The 27,777-nt window shown below is 40.4% G+C and overlaps 1 protein-coding gene across 1 annotated transcript; it reads left to right on the forward strand.

Moving 5' to 3' along the window:
• On the forward strand, positions 1-27,138 carry paplna (papilin a, proteoglycan-like sulfated glycoprotein). Its single transcript, XM_088002561.1, has 27 exons — positions 1-335; positions 2,700-2,762; positions 3,602-3,705; positions 7,077-7,137; positions 7,265-7,367; positions 7,504-7,634; positions 10,131-10,254; positions 12,039-12,119; positions 12,737-12,909; positions 13,022-13,145; positions 13,230-13,356; positions 15,007-15,211; positions 15,322-15,498; positions 16,242-16,392; positions 17,381-17,461; positions 18,094-18,292; positions 18,556-18,640; positions 18,729-18,852; positions 19,895-20,342; positions 22,352-22,510; positions 22,589-22,716; positions 23,676-23,730; positions 23,848-23,994; positions 24,437-24,564; positions 24,785-24,893; positions 25,350-25,522; positions 26,559-27,138. Exons 2-27 carry the CDS (start codon positions 2,712-2,714, stop codon positions 26,720-26,722), a joined length of 3,612 nt encoding a protein of 1,203 aa, XP_087858687.1. The 5' UTR covers positions 1-335; positions 2,700-2,711; the 3' UTR covers positions 26,723-27,138.
• Positions 27,139-27,777: the final 639 nt, after the last annotated feature.

Consider the following 27,777-nt stretch of genomic DNA (forward strand, 5'->3'; position numbering starts at 1 on the left):
CACAAAACGAAAGCTCGCGCTAACTGTTATTTGTGTAGTCTAAAATTACACCGTGGGCGTGAAACATCCCCGCGTCTGGCCAGGAGGGGCTGTAATTGGGCTGCGAGAGCTGCGGGTTAAAAGGCGCGGAGCAGACGCCCCGCAAAGAGTTTCAACCAGCAACACTTTCTCCACTACCTGTCGGCAACCTGCTGGGACACAGAGGAGGAAAGAGACCAAGGCTTCCGGGCAGACATATCCCAGGACACGGCGACTCTTTTTCGGACGCTTCGAGCCAGTCCTCCGCTGGCAGCTGAGCCGCGTCCACACCAGAAGAAATCTTCCTTTAAAAATAAGTGAGTGAATTTATATATATATATATATATATATATATATATATATATATATATATATATATATATATATATATATATATATATATATAATCCAAAAATCTTTAGACACATCTTTAACTAGCATTTCTTTTTTGTTTGTGAAGTGGGACCCCTTAACTGTCACCCCCCAAAAACACACAAGTCAATGACGACACCGGTGTCATCATGACAGTTAAGGGGCTTACAGGATATAAATATGTAGTCTAATAATAATAATAAGCACCAAGCAAAACTATTAAAAGCTCCTTATTAAGATCTGGCTAGCTTCAGACTTCTCACCTGGCACGGGGCACAAGACACTGCTTGTCCTGCTGACTTAGGAGCAGGATAATAGATAATAGGTAATTTAGTTTGATAAAAGCAAGCAGGTAGTGACCTGAGGGCTCTGTGAGCTGGTGCATTGATGACACATGAACCTTACAGGAAATTTCAGTGATTCATCAGTCTAGCCCATCAGTACCTCCAGGGGATTTTTTTAGGAGTCTTCAGTCAAACTAATGCAACTTTCCACCTGGTTTCCAGGCTTCCTGCTGATTTAAGGAACTGATTGTTTTGTGTGACCTTTCTCACCGTGTCACAGTGTGGATCCAGATGTGTTCAGTCCCACTCTGGGCCGGTTTCGTCATGTTAGTTCATTGTTGAAATCTTTCTATGAAGCAAATAAATGGCCACACTTTGATTTCATTTTTCATTTTGGAGAGGGGTAATGGAGTAGTGGTCCCACCAGTGGAAGGAGTTGAGGGCGTAATGGCTCGCCCTATAAATTTACACGTTGGTTTTAATCATAGGCGAACACTCAACAGATAAATACGTAGCTGCTTACATGTCAGTTATTTAGACTTTCTTGATATTGGCTTTTTAAACTGTATCTAACAGTTCAGAGTGACTGAGGATCAGCCATCCTTAACAAAAGGGAGGGGGGGGGGGGTTACTGTCCTCTCAGCGGGGGGCGTTTGGTGGTCGCGACATGCAGGTCGGGTGGCGTTCAGCAGCCCCAGCTGACCCTCATCCCTCATCTCAGTAGAGGCAGGAAACTCTCTGTTTAGCCACGGATAAACAAACAGTCCTTCCTGTTGTAACAAAGAAAAATATGTTTAATTTATTTAATCCGCAAGAAACAATAAATGAGTATAGCTGTGGCTTTGTTAAACTTTTTCAGAGTGTCTCAATTGAAAATGTGGATCGGTGTAATGAGCTCTTAACGTAACAGAAACGGTGAAGCAAAGTCGACGTTGGCTAAATTTGTTTTTGCTGATGACAGCAAAATAAAACCCGCACGGAATCACCAAAACTGCAAAAACGAGACAAAAAATGAGTGGAAGGAGATAAAATACCATCAGGTCTGATTTTGAGATGACTTAGAAAAATAGTTAGTGATACTTGATTTCAATTTGTTTTGCTGTCATCATCTTTTAGCGTGGCAGCATTAGAGTCTGGTTCTGTTCTGTTGATTACTCCTTACACAATAAGATGGAGAACAAAGTATATTCAGTCAGAGGCTTGGTTTCACAACGCTGCAGTACAGACTGCTACAGGAGATCCTTCCTGCTCAAAGTCCTCAAGCTCTTCATCAACTCTTTGAAAAACCACAGATAATATGAGGTTCCCCTTTAGACTTGATAAAGTATTTAGGAATGTAGTGAATCTTTGCATACATTCATGTTTGGTTTAATGTTTGTAAAGGAAAGTCTGGTCTTATCCTAGGAGAAACTGTTCACCTTGGTGTGTCCTACTGTCGAATAAAAACCAAACAAAAGCTAAAATGACTAATTGTAACCAAAATAAAAGACACTTGCAGCTTCATCACTCTTCTCTAAAACTGACATGTTCCAAATATTTTGACCCAAATTGATTCATTTTACCACCACGTCTTTTTGAAATCCTCTTATTTAGTTTTTATCAGATTGTTTTTAAACCTCTCCAGATCCAAAACAGACATAATGTTTAATTTTTTTTTATTTCTGTAAATCCAAAATGGATGGATGAACTCGGCGTAGTAACCATAGAGTTGTTTAGATTTAGATGTTCTCTCGCCAACAATGCAACTTCTCATCCAGTTGGACGATCAAAGCTCTGATAACGCCGCTGCACAAGCTGATTTAAACAGTTGGAAAGGGTTTGGGAAACGCTGCAGGGCAACACAACCAAAGCTGTTTCAGTCAAGGACCTCATGCAGACTCTTCTCTCTGGTTTCATTTTGAACGTTTTGGCCAGAGACTCATGTATTACATCAATGTCTGGGATGCTTTAGTTGCTCTGGCAGACATGCCAGACTAAGTAACTTTAAATCCTTTGTGTTTTTTTTTTTCTTCTTTTTTTTGACAGGGTTCAGCGAAGATGCTGCTTCCCCTGATAATCCTGCAGCTGCTTCTGGCTCCAGCATTCATGGTAAAGTGGTTCTGTTGTAAATAAAGGTTCAGTAAGACAGAGGAGGTTTGGATCCAAAGTAGCAAAGTGTCCGAAACCAAGACTCCCCCTTTCACTGGTTACATTTAGAAATCTTCTAGTGTGGTATTCCTACCTCTGGATTTTGACACATTTTGTCCCATAGCTTTAAAAACCAGTGGATGTTTTTAGTATTTCATGTGAAGAACCAACTAGGCGTGTCACAATAAATTGTTCCAGAAATTATTCCGACAAATGATAATATTGTTGTTTTAAGACTGTAATATGATGACATTGGCAGAGTAACCTATGTTTGCTCGTTTTAATTTATCTTGTAACTGATTTACAATCAATGCAAAGCAATGCATAGCTGCCAAGTGGAAGGAAAATAATTAATGTTATTTTGTCATTTTAACAAATAAAAATGGTGTGGCTTTAATATATGATCATTTTACTTTGAATTCATATTGATGCTGATGTGAAATGTGGCTCCTCTCATATAACTGGGAAGGAGCCACACATTGTTTTTCTTCCATTTCTCTGTTATGCAATTTTTTTGTTGGTTTCTCACCTAAAATCTCCATGAAATACAGTAAAGTTTATGGTTGACAGCTTTGATAGCTACTGTATGATTTATTTTGCAGGGCTCTGTAACGATCAAAGAGTACACTAGCAATAAATGCATTTTCAAGAATAAATAGGATTTTATTGAAGATCTTTTCTGTTGAATTTTAGTAAACCAAAAGTCTGTTACGTAATTAAATGCAAAAATAAAAATAAGCTGCAGAAATGTTTTCATCTAGAGTTAGCTGCAATAAATCCTTGTTTTTGAATGCGTCCAGCTGCCCAGTGTGGATTACTGGGACTCCTGGGGTCCTTACGGCGAGTGCAGTCGGAGCTGCGGCGGCGGCGTTACTATGAGAACAAGACGCTGCATCACCCAGAGGTAGGTCCTTTTTTTAAAATCCTGTTTCTAAAGTCCCACATTGCAGTTTGGCTCTGTTGAGATGCCCATATCATTTAGACATTGCTGTTTTCCCCTGAGTACTACAGTGATCCTCAGTCAGTATTATGATGGGAAGAGAGCGATATATGAACTCAGCAGAGATTCTTGTCCTGAGTTGGGCGTTGGCTTCTGAAAAGGATCAGTTTGGCGTCAATATGCACTTTTGACTTGCACAAGTTTGTCCTGAATGGGTTCTTTTAGGCTTTTAAGGTATCATTTTGATAATTTTAGGTCTTGTTTTTATTTGTTTGTCAAGCTGCTTCTCCTCTTTCTCACTGCATCAGGATACAGTTTGGTATATTAATTCCTGATGAGTGTTGTTGCCAGAACGTTGTTTTCACAGCTTGTTATTGCTGGTGTTCAACTGGCACCTTGCCTCATGTAATCCCTAAAGACATCTGTATTCATAAGATCAAGAATGTGTTTTCTCCTCACCAACTCAGTACCCTACAAAAACACAAAATCTTACCAGGTATTTTTTTTAATAGTATTTAGTGCAAATATCTTAGTACACTTGAAATAAGACAAAAGTAACTAACATAAGTAATTTCTCGGCAAAGTATAGGAGCTTGTTTTAAGTAAATAATTCCTTAATATAGATGAAAAATGTACTAGTTTCACTGGCAGATTCTTTCACAGTTTACATGTCCCTCTTGCAGGGCTGTTTACTTTGTTGCTCCATATAACTGTGACTCAAGTATTGCAGTACTAACATGATCCTCTATGCTATGTTGTCCACACTAATAAAGATTCACTCACATCAGGATGTTTGATGCTTGAAACTGAGTGAAACTTGGCTTACTTTCTGGTTATCTAGGCTAATAATTATCTAAAAAGACTGATTCTCAGAATAATAGCAATAAACACTAAATACAGTGCCTTGCGAAAGCATTCATAGCCGTTGAACCTTTTTGTGTTTTGTCACATTACAACCACAAACTTTAATGGGTTTGATTGAAATTTGACTTGATGCACCAAAAGAAAGTAGCACATCATTTTAAAACCTAATGAAAATGAAATATTGTCGATTTGTATTAAATCCTCTTTACTCTGATACCTCAATAAAATCCTTTCGCAACCAACATTTCTTAGACATCACCTAATTATAATGTATACAGCTTAATTTTCAATAATTTTAGCTCAGCATAAATTACTTCCGTTCTGTTTTTAAAACAACAATAACAGAACTTGTAATGTTTAAAGCAGGGTTAGGTTACAAAACAATGCCCCCAGCTTTTATACAATCAATCATCAGATGGTGAAAAGCGTATGAGACAACGGGCATTAGTCAGAGAAGGCGCCAACAGGCCCATTACAGAGACCAACATGCAACCAGAGCTACAACCAAATGGTTCAATTCACAGTATCATGGTCTCTGTTAGAATGTCCCAGTCAAAGTTCAGAACTATACCCTACTGAGAAAACGTGTAAAGGCTTGGAGATAAATGTTCGTTGATTCTCTCTGACCTGTTTTGCAGAGAACAAAGGAGGAAAACGTCGATCTTTAGATGTAATTGTCGAACCACTGAAATCTGGTTCCCCAAAACGTTGACTGAGCGGGTGGAGGAGAGCAAACTCACGTCGCATTGCTCAGATGTTATTCACGCAAATTTTTCAAACATAAATAAATCAGTACTACATTGTACTTAGTGTTGGCCTGCCGCTGCTTTGGGCCCCACCGATGATCAAGATCAAGAGCGTTGATGCGTCTCAGTAATTGAGCAATCCCTCTGAGTGGGACTTTATTTTGATAAAACCAACAATTTTACCGCTTCCCAACATGTCCATGCAGCCAGTCAGTGAGTCAGACAGTCTGTTAAGTGAGTGACTCCCCTCTATGCCTCGGTGATCACACAAAACAAGGTGCCCTGCCCATCTGCTCGCATCCCAAATGAACTCTGCCATACCGTGTCTGCCGGGTTGGCCTGAATCACTCCTTTAAACACAGTTATTTGATTTGCTGAGTCATTATGTGCTCTAACAACAACAACTCCCATTTCGCCATACTTTCATTTCAGGCTCGCCTGTGAAAACAGAACTTTTCCTCCATTATTTTGGTCGTCTATCATGTCGGAGTGAAAGGCCCCGTTTTGAGCCGCGCGAGTGGGATTTTGCATTCTTCAGTGAAGAAAAATGGTTGTTTCGACGTGTCGTAGTCTTAGATCTGGCCTGCTGACAGGAGCGTGCCTTGCTCCTGTCACCCTGAGGGCAGGAACTTTAAAAAAAAAAAAAAAAAGTGGCCTAATCATGCGCTCGCTGCGCAGCGGGAATGGAGGCCTTGCAGATGATATTTAGAGCTGATAGTAGCTATTTCTGCACTTTCAGACTACTTGAACTCTGCTTTTATATGGCTTCTGCAGCTGGTCATTAACCCATTTGCCTCGTGGTGATAAATAAGAGGGTGCTACCAAAATTTGGCAAGCCAGGATGGAAAATTGGACTTGTATTAAGTTAGTAGTTAGCTTGTGAGAACCTCTGAACTTTACGTTCTTTGGCTGATTTAAAGATCGCCTCTATTTTGTTTTGTCTCTTAACTTGAGATTTGACTTTCAACTCCCTGTTTGCTCTTTTAAAATGTCCATAAAACAACATCAGAGACTCAGTTTTATCTTTGGGGCCACAAATCCAAATTACACAAGGCTTTTTCATTTTCTCTATTTCAATGTTTTTGAAAATTATAGCTTGCAGATAGTGTATTCCAGTGGCATTAATAAAAATAGTAATGATAACATTGATATTAATAATGCTATAATATCAATAATATAATATACCAAGATAATTTCTAGTAATTGGTGTTGTTGAAATTGTTTGGACATTTTTAAATTCCACAGTGAAACTCATTCGTAGTTTCACAGCACAGATTGAAACAGAAAAACATCTTGTTGTTCTGATCTTATAAGTTTTGAATTAGCATTTTTTTCTGGGATAATAAAGTCCTTCTTCTTTGAAAAACAAAAAACTTTTTAATTTTTTTATAGGAATGTTTTTCCAAGGCACTGCATGATAACTGTTTGTTTTTTAAACAAACATGGCCATGCTTGTGAAGCTACTGGTGTTTTTAAATGTGCTGTACTGGTGCAAAGTCATAAATAAATTTACAGTTCAGTGCGTTTATGTTTGTGTTTTAAAGAAGAAAAGTTTTAAGTCAGTTCAATGCTGTTTTTCTGTATCGTATCGGTATCGGCCGATACTAAGCCTCAGATATCTGCATCGGTATCAGAAGTGAAAAGAGTAAATCCGTGCATCCTTATTAACAAGAAAAACATTTTCAAAGTGTCAGATGGTCTTTTTTTCATTTCCTATTCTCACAGGACAGATGGTGGACACAACTGTGTGGGACCAGACAAGTCTTATCGCATCTGCAACATCCAGGTGAACAAAGAAAACTGACAGGAGGACTGATAAAAAATTAGTTATAGATATAATGTTATTTGAAGCAGTAATTATTTCCAGATAATTAACCTTCAGCCTCTCTCTTCGTTTTTGTTATTCCACTCAGGATTGTCCAGAGGGATCCAGAGACTTTCGGGAAGAACAGTGTTCCCAGTTTGATGGGACTGACTTCCAGGGAAAACGCTACAAGTGGCTCCCGTACTACGGAGGTCAGAGTTACTCTGTTTGGGACATTACATTGAAATGAAAACCACAGATATTAGAAGGAGCTGGACTGAATTTCTCAGCTGTAATGTGAAACTAAGTTCTCTCTTTCTTCCTTTCTTTCTTTTTTTGTTTTAACAGCGGCGAATCCCTGCGAGCTGAACTGCATGCCGAGAGGGGAAAACTTTTACTACCGCCACCGCAGCTCCGTCGCTGACGGTACCCCCTGCCACCCGGGACGGAGGGATATTTGTGTGGGCGGAGTCTGTAAGGTAACTTCCTGTACAGGTCAAACAGATGAGCAAATCAAAGAGGGAGATGGGAACTTTGTTATATTTGGATATCAACCTTTTCTTCCCAGTATTAAATGTTATTTAAAAAAACTTTGCTAGAAAACTTCTGCGAACGTTTTAATCAACTGAGAGCTTTTCAAAATTATACAAACCCCTTTCAATTTTTAGAAATTACAAACGCATATGCACAGCTGGCCCAAAGCATCACAAGTTAAGCAGCTGTTTAGGACCCCCACACCACCAGAGGGACCCCAAGAGCACGAAGCCAGCACGATAAAATACATATATATAAATTTGAAATAACATTGAATAATACAAACTAAATGCCATCACACATGGAAAAATGATTTCTATATTAATTTTATAGCAGGTAAAATAAATTTATGCAATAACTGTAAAATATCTGCAACAAAATGGTAAAGGGGTTTTAGAAGTAGTTAATTTTTTTGACTTTAAACTGATTCATTTTGTTTTCAAATATAAAAATGGAAATGTGTTTTAGTTTCATTTATCTTTCAAAATAAAACATTTCATTTAGTACATACTTATTTATTCTAATTTTTTTGCAGCAGAGGCAAAAGTGACAGTTTAAATAGAAAAGGTTACAAATCCTCCATGTGTCACATAAACTCCACATTAAGTTCATTAAAGATTGAGACAAAATGTAAAAATACTCTGAGATATTTTTTTTATTTACCAATTAAACACTGCAAAAACAAAACTTTACCAAGTATGCTGCTGCTGCATAAGATATTAAACTTTCAGATTTAAACTTGTAACACCAAATTAAATCTCTTATCATTTTCCTTCCAATTCAGAATTTTGCTCTTTCTTGTTTTTTTTTGTTTCTAAGAAACAAAGCCCATCTGATGAGAGCCACATTTTTCAGCAGGTTAAAGGACGTCTCTCAGCAGAGGTCATCATGTTCACGTCTGTAGTTCATTTGTGATTAATGGCTTCAGCCAGAGGGGCATTTTAGCCGATAACAGTGATGTGCTGCCTGCTCCAAACTATGCAGGAAGCTCAAGTTTCACACTTAAAAAAACCCCCATTACTTTCTATATTTTTAACTTCACGAAAAAAAAGGTAACTGTATGATTCTTAAATAGTAATAATTAAATAATTCACTAGTATGTATAAAATCCTGCTAGGGTTTAGAGATTTGACTGGAAAATCAAACAAACATCAAACTGTCTAATAGCATCATAATTGCTCCTCCGTGATGTTTTCAGTGAATTACAGTCACAGCGGGATCAGATCTCACTGTTCTGAAGTCCTGACTGAGAGCGTCGCTTTGTTAATGAGAGGCGACGCACTCAGAGGAGCCGAGCAGCGGAGCTGAAGATTAGCTTCGCTACGTGGTAACGTCAAACACTTTGTGCTGTTCTCACCTGTTTCTCATGGAATCAAAACTCCAGCTCACCAACCCTCATCAGCTTCATCGCACCAAAAGCTCCCGCCAGGAAAAACTCGCCCTGAGACCAAACGGGCTCCGGCAAAATGAAAAAGAAAAAAACAAAATTTCAATATATATTTTGTCAGTTTCAATCAGCTTCAGCTCTCATTACAAACTGTACAATTTTTGCTGTTGTCATAGTAACAACCATGCAAGCCTGAACAAAGGAGCAAGTGGAGCAACTGCTTCAGAGGAGGAAACTTATGTGTTTTTCCCTCCACCGTTGTTTTTTTTTTATCTCAATAAACGCTTTCTGACATACAACAAACTAAAAATAGATATAAAAGATGAAGGCAAAATTTCAGTGTCACCATCCTTCTCATAATTGGTTCAGTCGCACTCACTTAGTTCACCTTGATTGGATTCGGGAACATTTTTGAAGTATTTGGTTTTTAGAGCGATCAAGAGCTTCTTCCCCATATTTACTGCTTGTTTTCATAACATAACCCATAACAGCGCCCCCTGTGTGAATCAAGGAAGTACAGAAAGTGTTATTTCTGATGTTTAGAAATTACTTTTTGGGTCAATTGTTTTTCTTCAGTTAGCTCTGCAAAATACAATTTACAATTAACGTTTACATTAACTCAGACCTTTACTATTACTTAAAAATGTAAAGTGATAAAATAAAATTTCACAGAAATTCATATTTAGAGGCATAGATTACAAAATAAAGTCACAGGGTTCACTCGATCTAATGGCCACATTCATTCATTAAAACGTTTGAATGGAGGCCAAATGGGGCCCATCTGGGCCAATGTGTTCACTGGACATGGAACTAAAACTGCGAAGGAGAAAAAAACCCAAACTGCTAATGAACGTCTCTGTCATTTTATGCCTCATTAAAGACTGGCCATCCTCAGTGGTGTTTGCACACATGCTACATGTTCAAAGATGTGGGTCAAATTGTCGGAATCCAATTTTTGACCACTCAGTTACCTCATCTTTGGCAACTTTGGGCACATTTGAATCAGGCTGAGGTTGTGACGTCCGTATAAGTTGGTGTTTTTTCCCCTTTTCAGCGCCTGGGCTGCGACAACATGCTGGAGTCTTCCCAGCACGAAGACCCCTGCCTGCAGTGTGGGGGCAGAGGCCAGTCCTGCCACCTGGTCAAGAACACCTTCACCACTCGCAACCTGCCAGCTGGTATGATGTTGGGATTTCTCATACAAACACACGCCTAATTCTTGCATCACAAATTGAGTCAAAATCTAAATTTGGGGGACTTTGTTGCTCAAAAGCCAGTCTGATTGTGTTAGCACCTAATCGTAGCTTGTCCTGATTTGCCAGACCTTCTTCTACATGTAAAACATGTGACTAACTGAAACTTTCTGCCTATTTGCCCCCATGCCTAAAAAAACAACAACAACAAAACCCCCCCAAAGCTTGTTCATTGTACGGTGAATAGCTGCCCTGTCGGCAAATATTTCCACCTGGTGTTTGGGTCACCTACTTGAAACAAATACCTCACTTCCGCGTTAATTGAAGCGAGACCAGCTGATGACTAGCTGCTGCCTCTCCTGCTGTGTTTGTTTAACGGTGCGGAGAGCTAGCTTGGTTGTTTGCTTCAGACAGCTGTCATGCCGAGGTTTATCCCCCGACAGAATCTGGTTCCTCTGTGCCTCGAGAGTTCCCTGGAGTAGAAGGCCAGCGCGCATTCGTTCACCTTGAAGGGCTCATGCAAAGCCTAAATATTGTTTTTGTAGATTTGCTAGCGTAAGTAAGTACAGGTTAGCGGTCTCACAGTCCAGTCGCCCAGAGCCAGGTTGCTATTAAACTTAGCCCTGTCTGTATGACACAGAAAAGAAAAATGCAGAGGAAATGATAGACTCCTTCTTCAAGACAGAGCGCAAGTGAGGTTGAAGGCAGACGAAAAATTACAGTCTGTTTCAATTGGATATTGTTTTTTATTTATGTCATGATAAGTACTTAAGCTAAAGATTAGTCCCTTATCTGTGAACCCTGCTTGTTCAGGAGACAGTAGCCGGAGGCAACTGCGTGCGTGTGTCTGCGTGCATGTGTCTGGGTGTGTGTGTCTGCATGCATGTGTCTGCGTGTGTGTGTCTGCGTGCGTGTGTCTGCGTGTGTGTGTCTGGGTGCGTGTGTCTGCGTGCATGTGTCTGCGTGTGTGTGTCTGGGTGCATGTGTCTGCGTGTGTGTGTCTGCATGCGTGTGTCTGCGTGTGTGTGTCTGCGTGTGTGTGTCTGCGTGTGTGTGTCTGCGTGCGTGTGTCTGCGTGTGTGTGTCTGCGTGCGTGTGTCTGCATGCGTGTGTCTGCGTGTGTGTGTCTGCGTGCGTGTGTCTGCGTGTGTGTGTCTGCGTGCGTGTGTCTGCATGCGTGTGTCTGCGTGCGTGTGTCTGCGTGCGTGTGTCTGCATGCGTGTGTCTGCGTGCGTGTGTCTGCGTGTGTGTGTCTGGGTGCGTGTGTCTGGGTGCGTGTGTCTGGGTGCATGTGTCTGCGTGTGTGTTATAGATGGAATCTGAATCCAAATGTCTTTTTGTTGTTTTATTTAGGGTTTATGTGAGGCAATGGCCAAAGAGTGAGGAGGACAGAAGAATAAAGTGAGGAAGAGGTCAGGGATGAATAAGCTGAAGGTCAAAGAACTCAGATTACTCTGTTTCTTCCCCACAGTTTAGTAAACTTAGACAACCAGATGTATTTGTACAGTTTTGTCTCAATTGCTTCTCTGAGTGTGTTGTTCTTTCATCAAATTTCCTTTTTTTGAATCTGTATGCTCCCATTAAAACTGTTCAATTCCTAAGTTAGTTGGCAGTTATTTCCGTAATCGATTCATCACCATTAATTCAATTAGTCATTTCAGGCCTGGTCCAACTGGAATGTGAGGAAAAAGTGTCTCTGAAAACATCTTCGTGGTAAATTCTCTTCATTTCGTCTGCATCTGAATCCTCAGCTTGTGTTTTTGTCCCAGGCTACAACCAGATGTTCATCATCCCTGTCGGAGCCACAACCATCAGCATCAGAGAGACGACGGCCTCGCGGAACTACCTCGGTGAGTCCGTGCTGACTTTTTGGAAAACTAGAGAAAAGCCAGTCATAGGAAATACATCAAACAGTTTTATGGCACTCTGACGTTCATTCAAACAAGGCCTACAAATCATGATTATTTTAGTTAATGATAAATGTATTGATTATTCTGACGATTAATCGATTAATCGGATAAAAAAAATTACACATTCTACATATTTTTAAAATTTAACCACTTAAGCCTTTTTACTTAATATTAGAAATACAATAAGAGACACAAATAAACAAATCATTAATTTCCGTTTCTAATTAAGAAAATAAATATTTTATTGCCTAAATTGCAATATTGCAGCGTTCTTTTAGTGAAGCTGAATCGGATGAAGCTAAACCTACGCCACTTGAGGAGCTTCGGCCAAAATATTTACAAAGGTGTTTTTATCTAAATGTAAAATGTTTTGGCTTAAATAACGCTCTTGTTATGTTGATTTTTTTCACCAAATTATCTGTTTTTGAGTCTGAATACTCCACGTGATTTATCGACTACTAAATTAGTTGACAATTATTTCAAGAGTTGATTAGTCATGATTAATTTGATTAATTGTTTGACCTCTAACTCAGACCTTTCTATTTTTCCTTGATCAGCCATCAAGAACCTGCGTGGCGAGTACTACCTTAATGGCCACTGGGTAATTGAGTTTTCCAGGGCGACGCCCATTGCCGGGACCATGCTCTACTACCAACGAGGCGCTGAGGGCCAAAACGTTCCCGAAACCATCATCGGCCGCGGTCCTACCACTGAACCACTTGTTGTTGAGGTGATTTTAATTTTTTTATTTTTTTTTCTCTCTTCTGGGAATTTTATCGTCACCAATAGACTTTAGTGATCGGTTGTTTGATCCTTCTTTATGTGCTACTTCACCTTCTCAGCTGATCAGCCAAGAGCCGAACCCCGGCATCGAGTACGAGTATTACCTTCCAAACGGCCGTTCCAGGCAGGGCTACTACTGGAGCTTTGGATCTTGGTCTTCTTGCAGCAAAGAGTGTGGATCAGGTCAGACTGGAGGCACAACTTAGATTCATTCCCCACCTCAGACACTCTGAAAAGAAACAATTCATCCCTCTGGTTCTCCATCAGGCTATCAGTCCCGTTTGGTCTTCTGCTCGATTGACAACGAAGCCTATCCCGACTACCTCTGTGCTTCTCTGCCAAGGCCACAGTCCAACCGCACCTGCAACCCCCATCCGTGCCCACAGACCCAAAGGTTAGTCGACTGAAAACATGTCAGGCACATTTCTGGCAGCGGATCCCATATGAATCGTCATCCAGATTTCAACTAATAATCTCCAAGATGGCTTTTTGACTTCTTTTTTTTTCATTATTATTATTACGGCTGTCTGAAAGGATGGCATACCTGTATCCACCACAGTTGTGGAGATCCTCCATCAGACCCAGGGTGCTCAGGTAACTCAGGGTCGGTAGTCGTAGCAACGTTCAAATTGACTGCAAACACAAGAGGGAGATGAAACTAGAGGTGGGCAATTTTTGATTTATGGTTGTCACCATAAACTCTAATTCATGAAGTCTAAAGCTCCACAAAACTGTTCTGTATGGATTGATAGTTTTACTATTATCTCCACTGTTTGTTAAGTAAAAGTATAAATAAACACCAATAAATCAGTTAATGATTCAAATCACACAATTTTTTTTAAGTGACTGCTGTCCCAACACAGCACTTTACAACTTTTTTTTGGTGGGACTATAGTTGCTGTAACACAACTATAGTCCCACCTGCAAGAAGACCATGACCATGATTGACTAAAACAGATCTTAGAAATATTTCTTATCGTCACTTTTATTGTTATCACAAAATATCGTGATAAAACGTCATAGCCCATATCACCCACCTCTAGATGAAACATCTCCTTTTTGGCAGTCTTATTAGTTAGTCTACATTTTATTTGTAAATTTGAGATACTTTGGTTAATATTTGGCTTCAGATCTACAAAATGTGCTGAATTAGCCAGTTGAAAGATTCATAAATCTCTCAACTTTCCATTCAGAATCACATTATCTCTCTTTTCGCTCCTGTTTGCATGTAGTGCAAAAGCCTATTCCTGCATGTAGAGTAGGAACAAAGTTACGTGGCATCTGTCCTGCTCAGAGATCCTCTTTCACACTGGATCTGCTTACCTTTCCTCTTGAGGAACATACAATGGAGATCTGACACCTCTGACCTTGTGAACCCCCCGGCCTGCAGCCTCCACACCTGATTTCTGAGCTGGACTGATTGCTACAATAAATCACGCAGCCGTCTGTCCTTGTCTATTAATGTAGCAATGTATTGTGAATTGTTCTTAGCTCATAGTTTGTCTTAAAATGTTGCTGTTTTGTCCATCTATGTAGAACAGAGTGATTTTTGTCAATTCACTAACCAATTCCTGGATCAAATATCCAACCCTGAGCTGAGTTAACGAAACATACTGGATTAGGTAGTTAACCCAAACATTGGTCAAATTGGCTAATGTTTGGAGTTAAAGCTAAACATTTATGCAGATTTGTTAAAGCAGTCACTCTTTCCTGACAGTAGAACATGAGATACGTAATCTGTGAAAAAGAAATGATTTCCTCTGCATCCTCCCTGCCATCTGCAGAAATGCACCGCTCCTGGTCAGAAACAGCCAATCCGAGCCAGGAGGAGGCTCTTAGTGCTGTAAATCATGCTTGTGTACGCACTGCTTATAGATAGATTATAGATTAGTTTTGCATGAGAAAGTCCATTTTGCAATCAATCTCACATTACTCTAGTAGCTTTAATTAAATCCCTTTTAGCAGTAGATCTTCAGTGTTTCAGTAGCTACTCATGAGGAGTGACGAGGCTAACTTCTGTCCATCTTTACGGCGGCTTTCCCAGTTGGAGAACTGGGGAGTGGAACGCCTGCTCTGTGACCTGCGGTGGGGGCTCTCAGCTGCGCTCCGTGCAGTGCATACTGCACGATGCGTCCGGCCCTCAGGTGGTGGAGGACGCCGTTTGTGCCACCTACGCCGACGCTCCTCTCTCTCTGCGGACCTGCAACATGCACAAATGCGCAGAGTACCGCGTGACCAGATGGAGCTCAGTGAGTAAAGCGGCAAATTTTAATTTTTAGAAATTAAAATGTTTAAATATGTACTTTTGTATGCAACAATTTAAAAAAAATATATAGATGATTGATGTGTTGCTTTGCAGTGCTCAGTGAGCTGTGGGTCAGGCGAACAGACCAGAGAGGTCACCTGTGTGGGATCAGGTGGCACTATGTTAGAAGAAGCATCCTGCAGGACGTTGCTCCGCCCACCTTCCGTCCAGCCGTGTGAGATGCCTGCTTGTCCCAGACAGATCCACTGGCATGTGGGAGCATGGGGGCTGGTGAGTCAGACACACAGATTCTCATAGATACTGGTCGTCTCAAATTTAACTGTCTTGTAAAGGTACCAAATGCCAAATGAAATGCCAAATTGGGCAATTTGGCATTTCAAAAACAAATTTGCTTAATGGAAACATTCTAAAAAAACTATTGTTTTCTTGATCATAGGTTTAGCATAAAGTGTTTTTTTTTTGTTTTTTTTGCCATATCAAAATTGGTTTATTTCGTAAAACTGGAATCAAATCACTTTTTTTGCATCACAGGAGTCACTAGATCATTCAACTGGATGTCACTACTGGCACAAACCACGAAGAAGTAGATGGCAGGAAGTAGCTATAGATCGATGGCATGTTTTTTAGTGACTTATCATGTGAACAAACTTATTCAAGTCTGATTTTAGTTGTGTTTCTTATTTACAGGGAACATCACAATAGATAGTGTTTTAAAATAGTGTCTTCCCTCCCCCAACATTAGCAGTTTTGCGCACATTTGCAAAGGAAACACATCTAATGTGAAGAGGGCTAAATACAAACAGCATAGATGCAACATTTTATACAAAAATGTTTTTTTTATGTTTAAGAAGAATGAATCACTTTAATTCCACATCACTATTTTATCCTAAAATCAAATTTTGACTAGAGACAAAAGTACACCGTATTTGTGGAAAAAAAGAAAAGAAAAAGAATCTTTGTGTTTAAATATAAAAATGAATGGCTAACTACAATCTACTTTTGTTTTCCTGCAGTGCTCCAGAAGCTGTGGTTCTGGCTCACGAGAGCGCCAGGTGATCTGTTCGGATCAGGAGAGGAACCTGTATCATGTGGACCAATGCAATGCTCACCCCAAACCATCCACGATGGAGCGCTGCAACACCCAGCCGTGCTTCAGTCCACAGGGTAAGAGCCTCCAAAACGTCTGAATTGGACTTTTATACCAAAACACCTCATATTCTGTCACATGCTGTCATTAGCATGTTAAATTGCTGCTTTTTATGTCGTTAATATCCATTTTACTTCCTGTTTTCCTGGTCATTCTATCTCAGTGTTATCACCATGACTACCACATCTACATTAGGACTTTTCCTCCCAATCCTGAGAATTTCCTTTAATTTAAGAGGTTTCTGTGCCTTACTGTGCAAGGTGAATCCCTGGTAGTATTTTCATAATCTCAGTTTATTCTGAAGCGCAGTACTTTAATGGGCACGCGTTGGAAGGTACGTGCATTAGAGTGGAAGACAAGGCTCTTTAGTCAGAACCATTGATCAGCTTTGTAATATGAAAACATGTTTTTTTTTTCCTTCCTCTTCCTCCCTCCTCCTCTCTAAACATGATGTCACCACTTTGGTCTGACTGCTTTTTAAACTCCAGTCTATAAAACATACAAATTAATTCGTGTTCGAACAACTCCAGGTCTATGAGCAATCTGGGGACGTGTGCGCTGCTTCCCAGCTGTGGGCAGTGCTTCATGGGGAGAGCTGATTTCTTGTATGGACATGGTGCTGTTTCGGTGACTGCGAATTTGCCAAAAGCAATGCAGCAACTAATTTTGGGCGCTGCCAAACCACGATGAGGTTTTTTAATCTTGCCATGAGGCCCTGTGCCTCATTATGACCAGTTCTCTTTTGACCAATTGTCATCGTTTATTAGATGTAGACCAGGTGTGACGGACATGTTGGTGATGATAAACTACCAAGCTATGTCTGAATCTAAGTGTCATGTTGGGACTTTTTATGTTGATACTCGCTGACTAAAATCTTGCCCTACCTATAAAATCATTTCAGTTTGTGTAATCATTGCTCACTCAGGGTGTCTGAAGGTTGTGTTCTCTAATCAAAAAGGGCCACACCACAATTACCTTGAATAATTTTTCTCTTGTTGTTTTCAGTCGTCCCCAGCATCCAGAACCCGCAAGGACACGACAGCGCTCAGACTGGCTTCCAGCCCTACATGCCAGATCTTTCAACAGGTGACATTTCTTCTTCTCCTTCTTTTTTCTAAGATTCTTCTCTGGGATGTGTGTTGTTCTCTCATGAATAAACTCTTTGACCCAAACAGAAAACTGTAAAAAAACCCAAAATCTGTCGTTTTCTACCTTTAAAGTCAACATATTCCATCTTGATTTAGAGTGACAGACAAATGTGGGATGTTTTAAATTTCAGCCCCACTGCCTCTCCATCTAATCCCTTTGTGTTTCTATGGCGACTGTCCCCAACTGCCCCCCCCATGCTTCTGACGTCCCCCATCCGTCCGTCCTCTCCCTGGCTCTAATTATCCAGGCCTGATTGGCATGTTTTCGGGACTCCGTGAACATTGTTGGCCTGATTAAAATATTTCAGAAGCGGTGAACTGTGCCGTTCCTGACCATCGTGGTTCAGGAATGTTTTCTTCGACGCCATGCTCTGCCCCAACGCTCGGGGAATTTGAAGCGTTTGTTTTTGTTTGTGCCGTTGTTTCTGATCACTGGAACCGATCGCTGGGTTGTCATTTATTGTCAGTTTTCATCAAGCACTGTGTGAGCCGTTAGACAGAGCAAACACGGTGAACTGTGTGGCGTCTTGTTTCCTTTTACAATGAAGACATTCTTTGGTCTGGTCTCAGCTCGCAGGCCAGAGACCAGAGACCCCACCCAGAGGAACACGGTGCAGGACCCTCACGACTTCTCCCCGGCCCTCCACTGCAGCCAGTCCAACTATGGCTGCTGCCCAGACGGACGGACCTCAGCCAGGGGCCCCCAGGGCCTGGGCTGCCCGCAGACTCCAGCTGCCACTCCTGGCCCGTCGTCCTGCGACCAGACAAGGTATGCGCCCTCAACCCACCGTGGTTTAGCTCACAACGTGGTCGGAGTCCATTTTTAAACTGGTTCTATGGGTGTTACTTTTATGACTCTGTTACCACACCAACCACATGTCATGCATGGCAAAAAATAAATATCTCCCACATTACCACAATAGGCACAAATCTGTTTTTCTGCACATTTTTCGTTATTTTTGATAAGGACATTCAGTACTTGTTGCTCAAATGTTTGTGCTTGTTTTGCTTGTTTCCTGTTTTGTGTTTCAGTTACGGCTGCTGCCAGGATGGTGTGAGAGCTGCACAGGGCCCCAACAGAGAGGGCTGCTTGGAGTATGTGGCCCCTGCGCCTACGGTAATCAACAACTACTTTACTTGTTAGCTTAAAAAATCTCATTGTTTGTTCTTAAAACACATTAAAAAAAATTATCTTGTATTCTCAGGTTGCCTCTCTTCCAACGGAGAACGCCGTAGAGTGCCGCATGACCACTTACGGATGCTGCTATGATCGCAAGACACCAGCAGGGGGCCCTAACGGCGAGGGCTGCCCCAACCCACCCAACCACAGTAAGAAGATCAAGAGTTGTTCTCGTACAATGTACAGAAAACCGAACAGAAATCAACACATGATCCTACAAATAAACATCCATGATTGTATTTAGTGTAATTTAGCCTCCATTACTCGGATACCACTAAATAAAAGTCACCAGTCAGTAAATTATATAAAATTAGTAACTTATAATCACAGTAATTATAGATGTTTTATGAAGAGGTTTGCTATAGAACAGTTGTGATGTTTCAGGTTAGAAACCAGAAGAAAACATTAAAAAAATGTATTGATTTATTGGAGTCATGAATAAAACTGAGGAGGTTTGGCGACTTTTTCCCAACAATCTCTGAAAAAGATGGAGAAAAGAGCAAGTTATAGTCTGAGTAGATAAACTGTTTCTTTCTCCCTGTCTTTCTTTTTTTAAGCTTAACTTTATAATCTTGATTTCCACAATGCAATGGCTAGTTACTGCCAGGATTAGGGGTGCACCGATAAATTGGTCCCAGTTTTCTTAAAGGGGGACTTTTAAGTAAATTACCTCATCAACACCATGCCTGGAGTGTGTTTCCTTGATTCTTTCATGCATGTTTGAGAAATCCTTTAATCTTCCGAGGCAACCATTGAGCTGTACAAAACGCCTGGGTGGACCTAGCTCCGCCTTAGAAACGCAGTACTGTGAAATACTGCTAAGCTGGTGGCGTGTCCTTTCCTGTTTTTTCCACAGTTTTCACTCCACACCACAGTTGATTATTTTTAAGCAGTTATGAGGTGAAACCTTAAACTGCTGCTGCAAAAGTTACTCAACTTGTTGTTGCTAGGTAACCAAACAAGGCTGAGTTACCGACCTTGCTTAGCTAGCCGTGAGAGGCTAAAGTAGTTCTTCTGCCTACATTCCCCAGAATGCTCTGCGATTCTGGATCCAGTTTCAGTGAAATTATTGATTTCAGACACATTATCTACTGATATTGATCATGCATCAATCGTGATATGTATAATTATTGATTAATAACTATTAATCTGTTATTTGTGGGTTGTAAAGGAAAACTTTTGTTGTTGCAGTCGAGCGGTCCATCTGCTCCCTGCCTCGTGCCGCCGGCTCCTGCAGCAGCTGGGTGGCACGGTACCACTTTGATGTCGTCACCTCCAAGTGCGCCCACTTCTGGTACGGCGGTTGCCACGGCAACAGCAACAACTTCATGAGCCGGGCGGAGTGCCAGCGGGCGTGTCAGGTGCCGGCGTCCAGCCAGCAGCGGCCTCAGCCGGTCGCGCCCGTCGGAAGCTTGACGCCTACGAGGGAATCTGCTCTCGAAAGAACCGCGCCCAGAGGGTCGCCCGACGCCCAGTCACCTGACATGGGCCGCACTTTCACGGCGCAGGGCGGCTTGCCCAGCGACTCCGGCAGACACGGCACCAGTGCAGCCAGACACGCCCACAGAGCTCGGGTGTATCTGAGGACGCGCCGGCCTTCGACTGGAGCGCGGGCTCAGATGACCGGGCCAGCTGCCAGGTAAGAAACCCGCACTCCAATCCCACCATCGCCACCGGCTTCACAAAGCCGGTCGACAGCCTTCTAGACGCTGCTGAAGGAGCTCCAGTTCACTTGGTGCTATAAAGCCAAGGAGTAAACGGGAGGAGATTGGAAGAAAGTTTCCAAAGTCGTGTATCATTCTGGATTAGAATGAGGAAGTTTGTGTTTTATGCATGTAAAGGTCTAAATATCCTTAAAATGTATTCTTGATCCCAAATAAAGGCCAACTATAAAGAGAAGAACAAAATTCTATGAAAGTAGTAATAATAATTTAGAGCATTAGTTATCTTTAGTGAAATTCAGAAGTTACTGCTGAAGTAAAAAATAAAACACATGAAAAATCAAAATAGTACACAACGTTTAACTTTCTACCCTCCAGATTTGAGGCAAATACTGAAATTAAAATGGTAATTCTATGTCCTACCTCTTTCTTATCTCTGATTTTATATGGATAAAGGGTTGGTGTGGATTTTTTGTAGTGGAGATATTAATGGTAACTATCTTGCCGGTAGTAGACAGATTTTTTATTTTTATTTTGTGGAGTTTAGAGATACATAAAGAAAGTCACAGAACAATTGAAGTCTAACAGCTTGTCACAAATCCCCATTTGAGCTGATTTTGGTCATTCAAAGGTAAAATAAAAATTATTTTACCTTGAGATGCGATGTTAGTATATAGTAAATGCCCACACTTTAAATGAGTCTTGTTAATTTTGATTTTAAGTTTTTGCAGTTAAACTACCCCAAGTTATCAGGTTGATTAAAAACTTAGGTGTAGCAGGAAGGTTAAGAAAAAAGCAAGAAATCTGAAAATGCAAAATGGCTAAGATAAGCTGCATGTCATGGTTAGCTGTTAGCCTTCCATCTTTCTACTGATTTCGTCCCTTTTTGTGACATCTTTCAATTACAGGTAAATGTTCGATTACCGATAACATCTTCACAGAACGTAACATAAAAAAATCCTTACCATCCCTTTAATTCCAGTTATCCAAACATCTGAGAAACACAACAGATATTTTTGTTAAAATAATGATGAACTGGCCTGATTCTGCCTGGTATTAAAGCCACTAACTCAGTGAACTGAAGCAGCAGTTCGCACAGATTATGTTGTTTGCAGATGACATTGTGATCTATTCTCAGAGTGATACAGTATTGTAGAGGTACTCTCCTGTTTTATATCAAGAAAATCAGTATATAAATCAACTGTACTTCCATTTTATGCACAATATACTCCTGTAAATCCTGTTTTGTACATTGTTTTATACCGCTTTCCTTTTTATATGTGTTTGTGACGCTAATATAATCAACACTCGCTCTTTCCAACTGCTTCTAGCTCCACATGCTGGGTTTTTTTCTGCTTACACAGCGGCGCCTTATTTCTTGCCATAGCCCCAAAAATATTGGGGGACAAAACTTTCATTGACTCTACGTCTAAGTGGACTGTCCAGGTGTTAAAGTCTTTGTTGATTCTTTGGTGTTTGTCTGATTTAATGTTGGTGTTTCTCTGTGTCTGCTAACTCACTGTGTCACTTGTTACCACCTCTGGGCTCTGTTTGGACAAAAATCAAACTAATAAAGCTTTAATTGTGATGCTGTCATCGTATGTGTGTGTCATGGTGTCGTGTTTGGGGGCATTTGGGAGTTTCAGAAATATTTTTGTGTTTGTGTTCATGTGGGGCGTCATAATTGTTGGTTTTAACGTGTTCAGATCTGTTGTCTTAGACTATAGGAGCACAGTTCATGTCGTGGTGATTGTCATGTCGCATGGCTCCTTTATGAGCGTCTTTTTTCCGTCCTTTTCCTTCCCTTGTCTTTGTTTCCTGACATGCCTGTAAAGCCAGGTCGGGGGCTCTCTTTATGCTTGCTTTGTCCACCAACAGTAGAGCATAAAGTGAATTTTGTTCTCTTCTCCTCAAACCTCTCTCTGCTTCCTTCATTTCTTCTCGTCCTTTCTGTCGTCTTTCCTCGTATCTCCTCATGTTTCCTCAGTTTGACCCTGGCAGGTGTTAGCATTGATAAGAGCGACCCAGACAAAGTGGAGGCCTTAGTCGGCCAGACGGTGGTGCTGCCCTGCAGAGTCAGCCCTCCGCCGTCATCGACCGTCGTCGTGGAGTGGAGGAGAGACGGGATCCCTCTGTCGGCTCAAAGGTTAGCTCCAGCTCAGGTTAAATGGATCTGCTTATGTCTCATTCCTCTGTGTCATGTATTGTTTCTGTTTCTCCCAAGACATCACCAGCAGCCCAATGGCTCCCTGTTGGTCGGTCCTCTTATGACGTCAGACTCTGGGTGGTTCTTGTGCTTCGTCACTCGAGAACGGGAGAGAGACCACCGCTACATTTACCTGTCTGTCTCAGGTACTCACAAAAAAACAACAAACAAAAACAAATCAAGAATTTGACACAAACCTGTGACAGAGTGTTAGGGCCAAGAACAAACAAAAAAAAAGAAATTTGTGTTGTTAAGTCGTAACAACACAAGAAAAGACACAATGATACAAGAATTAAGTCATAATATTACCAGAATAAAGTTGTAAAATTAGGAGAGTGAAGTATCAATTTTATAGTAACTAAAATCTAAATGAGGAATACTGAGCAGCTTATGAAGTTTTACTTTGGCATCGGTTTCACAAATAGGACATATTTAATATTTACATCATCATCAAATTTGTATCAGTAGAAGGACTTTGAAATTGTGCAAACAACATAGAAAAAAACAACTAGATGGGTTAGTCGAAGTTGTGCTCTCAATAAAACAACTTTTTTTCTAGTAATTTTACAACTTTTTCTGGTAACATTGCGTCTTGATTTTACTTATGACTTTATTCTTTAATTTTTTTCTTAAAGGTTTTATTGGCTCTGCCAGCCTTTATTTGTGAATGGGGTAATGAGAGAGGGGGTAAAACATACGCCAAAGGTCATGAGGCAACGTCGAGGACTAAAGCCTCCATATGTGGGTTGTGCTTTACTCCTACGCCACCACATCATCCCTGTTCTCGTAATTTAAAAATGTTTGGTGGAGGTTCATCTTCTACTGAAAACGACCCTTAATGTCCAGAACTTCAATGGAGCATTTAGATTAAAGTTTATTCAGGTTTTGGAATGGCCCAGTCAAAGTCCAGGCCTTTATAAAATTAAGAATGTATTGTAGATCTTTTCCAAACGTTCTCCTTTCAGTCTGACTGGACTTAAGTTATTTAGGCATGGTGACTTTTTTGCGAAAATCACTTTTGGCCAAATTTTTTAGGAACATGATGATATTCAAATGAAAGTTTGTTCAAATGGTCATTCATTGTCAAAATGCATGTTTCACACAGATGCTCCATCTCAGCCTTTCCCAACGTTGCTGCCTAAAGACGGCCCAATCCCCAGGTGAGAACGTCCAAACACAAAATCAGTGTACCTCAGTGTTCTGCTATACTTCTAATATCTCTGGTTTCACATTTGGTGTGTGAACGTCAAGAGATTTGCTTCCATACCGTTCCTCAGGTTCAGCATCGATCAGTCAAGCCCATCGACAACAGAAATGCGAACAGGTCAATCTGTGAGACTCCCCTGCACCATCGTCCCAGCTGCAGCTCTGCAGTCTGTCAGTATCCAGTGGACCAAAGATGGAAAAACCCTCAGTGACTCCAGGTATAGATCCAATATCTGGTCATTTTAAACTTTTAAAGGTTTAGCTGAAGAACAAGTGTAGAGCTGTTGCATTTGTGATCCACAGAGTTTATGAAGAATAAAATATACGTACAGAGAAAATGGGAACAGAAACTCAAAAGAGGGCCAAGTACTGACCCCAAAAAGCAAAAACAGAGCAATAATACAGTCCAATCAGAAGTTGCTGCTATTTTGTTGTGGATTTCCATTAATATTCTGCTGTTCACATTGCTATTATGATTGTATTTGCAGTGAAATAGAAGAAAAAAACCCCAAAACATTAAAGAAATAAATGCCTGCGCTGATGGATTAGATGCATTTCTTTTATTTCTGTGGGGAATTCTCAGTCAAACAGCAAACCCAATATCTTTTTATTAATCTCTTGGCAGTAAACAGATTTTCTGACTGCTTGGTGTCGTTTCAGGATTACCCAGCACGCTGAAGGCACGTTGGTGATCAGCCCTCTGAGGTCTGACGACTCCGGGGTTTACACATGTACGGCTGCCAGCCAGCAGCAGCTGGAGCAGAGGCAGCTGCAGCTCAGGGTCCATGGTAAAAATGTTCAAACACGTTTTTCACCTCATTCACATGCAGTTCTGATCATCCTGATGATACGCAAGAACTAAATGTGTGCGGTTTGTGTTTCAAACATTCACCACCAGGAGGCAGTAGATATCATTTGATACTCCAAATATTCTCAACCTTTCTAGGATATTTATATGTGTATAAAGTTGATCTAAAAAGTTCTGTTTTTTTATTATTATTATTTTAGCTGACTTGAAGATTACCACAGCTCCCAACAACATCCAGGTGACTGAAGGCAGCACAGCTGTGCTGCCCTGCGTCGTGTCCGGAGACAACGTCAACATCGGCTGGTCCAGGTAAAAGTTGCTGTTGTTCTGCTGAAAAGTTGAGTTTCTAAGTCTCTAGATTTATCAGGTTGAAATGCCTGCTGGCCATCACCCTAATAATAAGCTACCTCCATAAATTCACTATCTGATCCAAGCCTGGACTCTGGCAGCGTCTCTCAATGGATTTACTGCAAAAGGGCATTCAAACTGAATTTGAGTGAAGATAAAAACAATAAAATTTAGGAAACATCAAATTATTCAAAGAAGTTTAAAATCAATGAATAATTTTAAGTATATTTTTAAATATCCTTTTAATGTCTATCAATAGAAATACCAAAGACTTTTTCTCCTTTTAAGGTCGATAAAACCAGGTGTTTGCTTGGATCTGTTCTGGATCAAGTACCAGTTCAAGCATCAGAAAGCATTGAAGACTGACGGGGGAAGTTTGCACAAGAAATCTCACTGAGCTTCTGCTTGTGTTGGCAGGAACGGAGTGCCGGTCCGTCCAGACGGCCGCAACATCCTGGTATCATCTGACGGCAGCCTGATGATCAATAACGTGAAGACCTCTGATGAGGGAACCTACACCTGCAATGCCTACACAGGCATTTATTCTGTGAGCGCCACAGCTGAAGTCAGGGTGATAAAAGACTCACAAGGTGAGAATAAATGACTCTGTTAATATGCATTTAATCTGTTTTAGATTAGATTCCAATAGCTGCTGATTTTGCTGTCAATCAAAAAATAAGTAAAAAAACTGTGTAGATTTTTTTAAAATATATGATTATGATAGGTATGATTGAAACAAAAATATTTAAAAACAAAGTATTTTAAGAAAGTGTGCATATTTGTATGCAGACCTATAGTAAATGTGCCCTTTCAACCAAAATAGACCAGCTGAAATACCAATACAGACTCCACATAATGCGAATCCTCAAATCAATTTAACACTTGACACAAATCCCATTTAAGACGTATTGATGAAAATAGTTGACTGGTTTCTCCTTTTGTCAGCAAAATTCTCATTAGTCTTTTGGCTTTTCAAGTTGCAAGTTATTTTGTTTGAAATAAAGTGTTGAAACTCATCCTTGGATGCTGCCTCATCATCCACTCTAAGCACAACTTAACTACTCTGTTGTTATGTGTTTGACTATCACCTTGGAATGACAAGAAGAAGAGAGACTTACAGAGTGAACAGAGACTAGAGCAGAGGACTCGGCACACAGCCTAGAGGCACTCCACTGTTTATTGGTAGTTTAGAGAGAAGTTCCCTAAGTTTTCTTTAAAAATATATGTTTTATTATTATTATTGTTAAATTTAGATTTTTTTTAAATCCCATTATAAATAAATAAATAAATAATAGAAAAAATAAAAAGGGAAGATCCCTAATTTAAGAGAATTGGGAACTTATTTGTGTTATCCAGATTGAAAAGTGTCGTAAAGTAATTTACTTTTCACCTGTTTTAAACATTGTGTAAAGTGCGCATCAGATGAAAGTTTCTCAAAGGACATTACACAATCAACAGAATTATATATTAAAATGAAAACTGTTCTTGTAGAGCTTTTTTTAAAATCCATGTAATTTGGCTGTTGCCTTTAGATGAGAAGTTATAATTTCAACCTATTTGTTAGAATCAACCTGTTTTCACCTAATAAAGTTCTGAATAACATTCTTACTGAATGTGCTGTTTCAGGTGCTGATGTGCCGCCAGGCTGTGTGGACCAGCCTGAACTCGCCAACTGTAAACTCATAGTTTACGCCCGGCTGTGCGACCATCAGTACTACTCCAGCTTCTGCTGCGCCAGCTGTGCCAGGCACGCGCCAAAGAATGGCAGGACTGGTCGGCATGTCTTTTGATACGCTGACCTTTCACCTTTGAACTTCTGCATTTGCCAAATGGAATTAAAAGCAGGGACCAGACTGTGCAGAGTTATTTTTATTTTAGAAAAGACCCGATGAACGAGGAGTTCTACAGTCAGCACTTTGCTCAGATTGCCTTCTGCATTAAACAACATGAAACCTTAACATGAAACATCCCGTAATATGATCTGTGGACATGAGGAGGCACTGAAAATAAGCTATCTACTCACTGGACTTATGCTTTCTCTGTTTTTTAGAGAATCTAATAATCTAATATAATGTAATTTTATTGTTCGCTTCATTATTTTGACTACTTTTCTTTTTTTGAATCAAAATATGTACAAATTGACCATTTCTTATTTGTCTGTTGCGTTTTTATTGTATATTTTTATGTAATAAACCTATTTTGCTAACCTCTGTGTAGCTTGAGTTGATGTTCCTGTTTCCACCACGTGGGGGCACTCTGTGTGACAAATAAGCTTCCCAACTAGCAAAGCAGGCGGCTTCTCTTTCTTTTGTGTGCAAATGTACAGTTTGTGAGATGTTTTCACCAGGTTTCTTTTTCATTAGTGTGATAAAGAAATGTTTTCACACTAAGGAAAAAGTTTCATTAATGTGAAATACTTTAAGACAAAGCATTCATACTCTTGATAACCTGTTTTTCTTTCAGTGTGAATGTAGGCAGAGAGAAATTGAAAAGTTTCTGACAAGGAGTTTCTGTGGAGAAACCGGCTGCTAAAAGCCCTGAGTACTAAATTCAGCTGGTATGAGGCAGCATTTATGTGAAACACATTGACTAATGAATAAGAGTTTTTTAAAAAGAGTTTTTTTTTTTTTTTTTTTTTTACATATTCTGTAGCATCTTCTGTGGGTCTTAAAAGGGGTCCCTGCCCAGAAGCTCATGTTGTTTGTGGTGCATCCTGGTTCTGGTTCTGAAGGTCCAGAAGCTGCTGTGGATCAGCCTGAATTCAGATCTATCAAACACAGAACAGCTGCATTTTACAACATCTGAAGTCAGCGATGAGCTGAAGAACTCCTGATACGGAAATAAA

Source organism: Poecilia mexicana, unplaced genomic scaffold, assembly GCF_051168715.1.
Source record: "Poecilia mexicana isolate PSO_F unplaced genomic scaffold, ASM5116871v1 scaffold_22, whole genome shotgun sequence".
Classification (NCBI taxonomy): domain Eukaryota; kingdom Metazoa; phylum Chordata; class Actinopteri; order Cyprinodontiformes; family Poeciliidae; genus Poecilia; species Poecilia mexicana.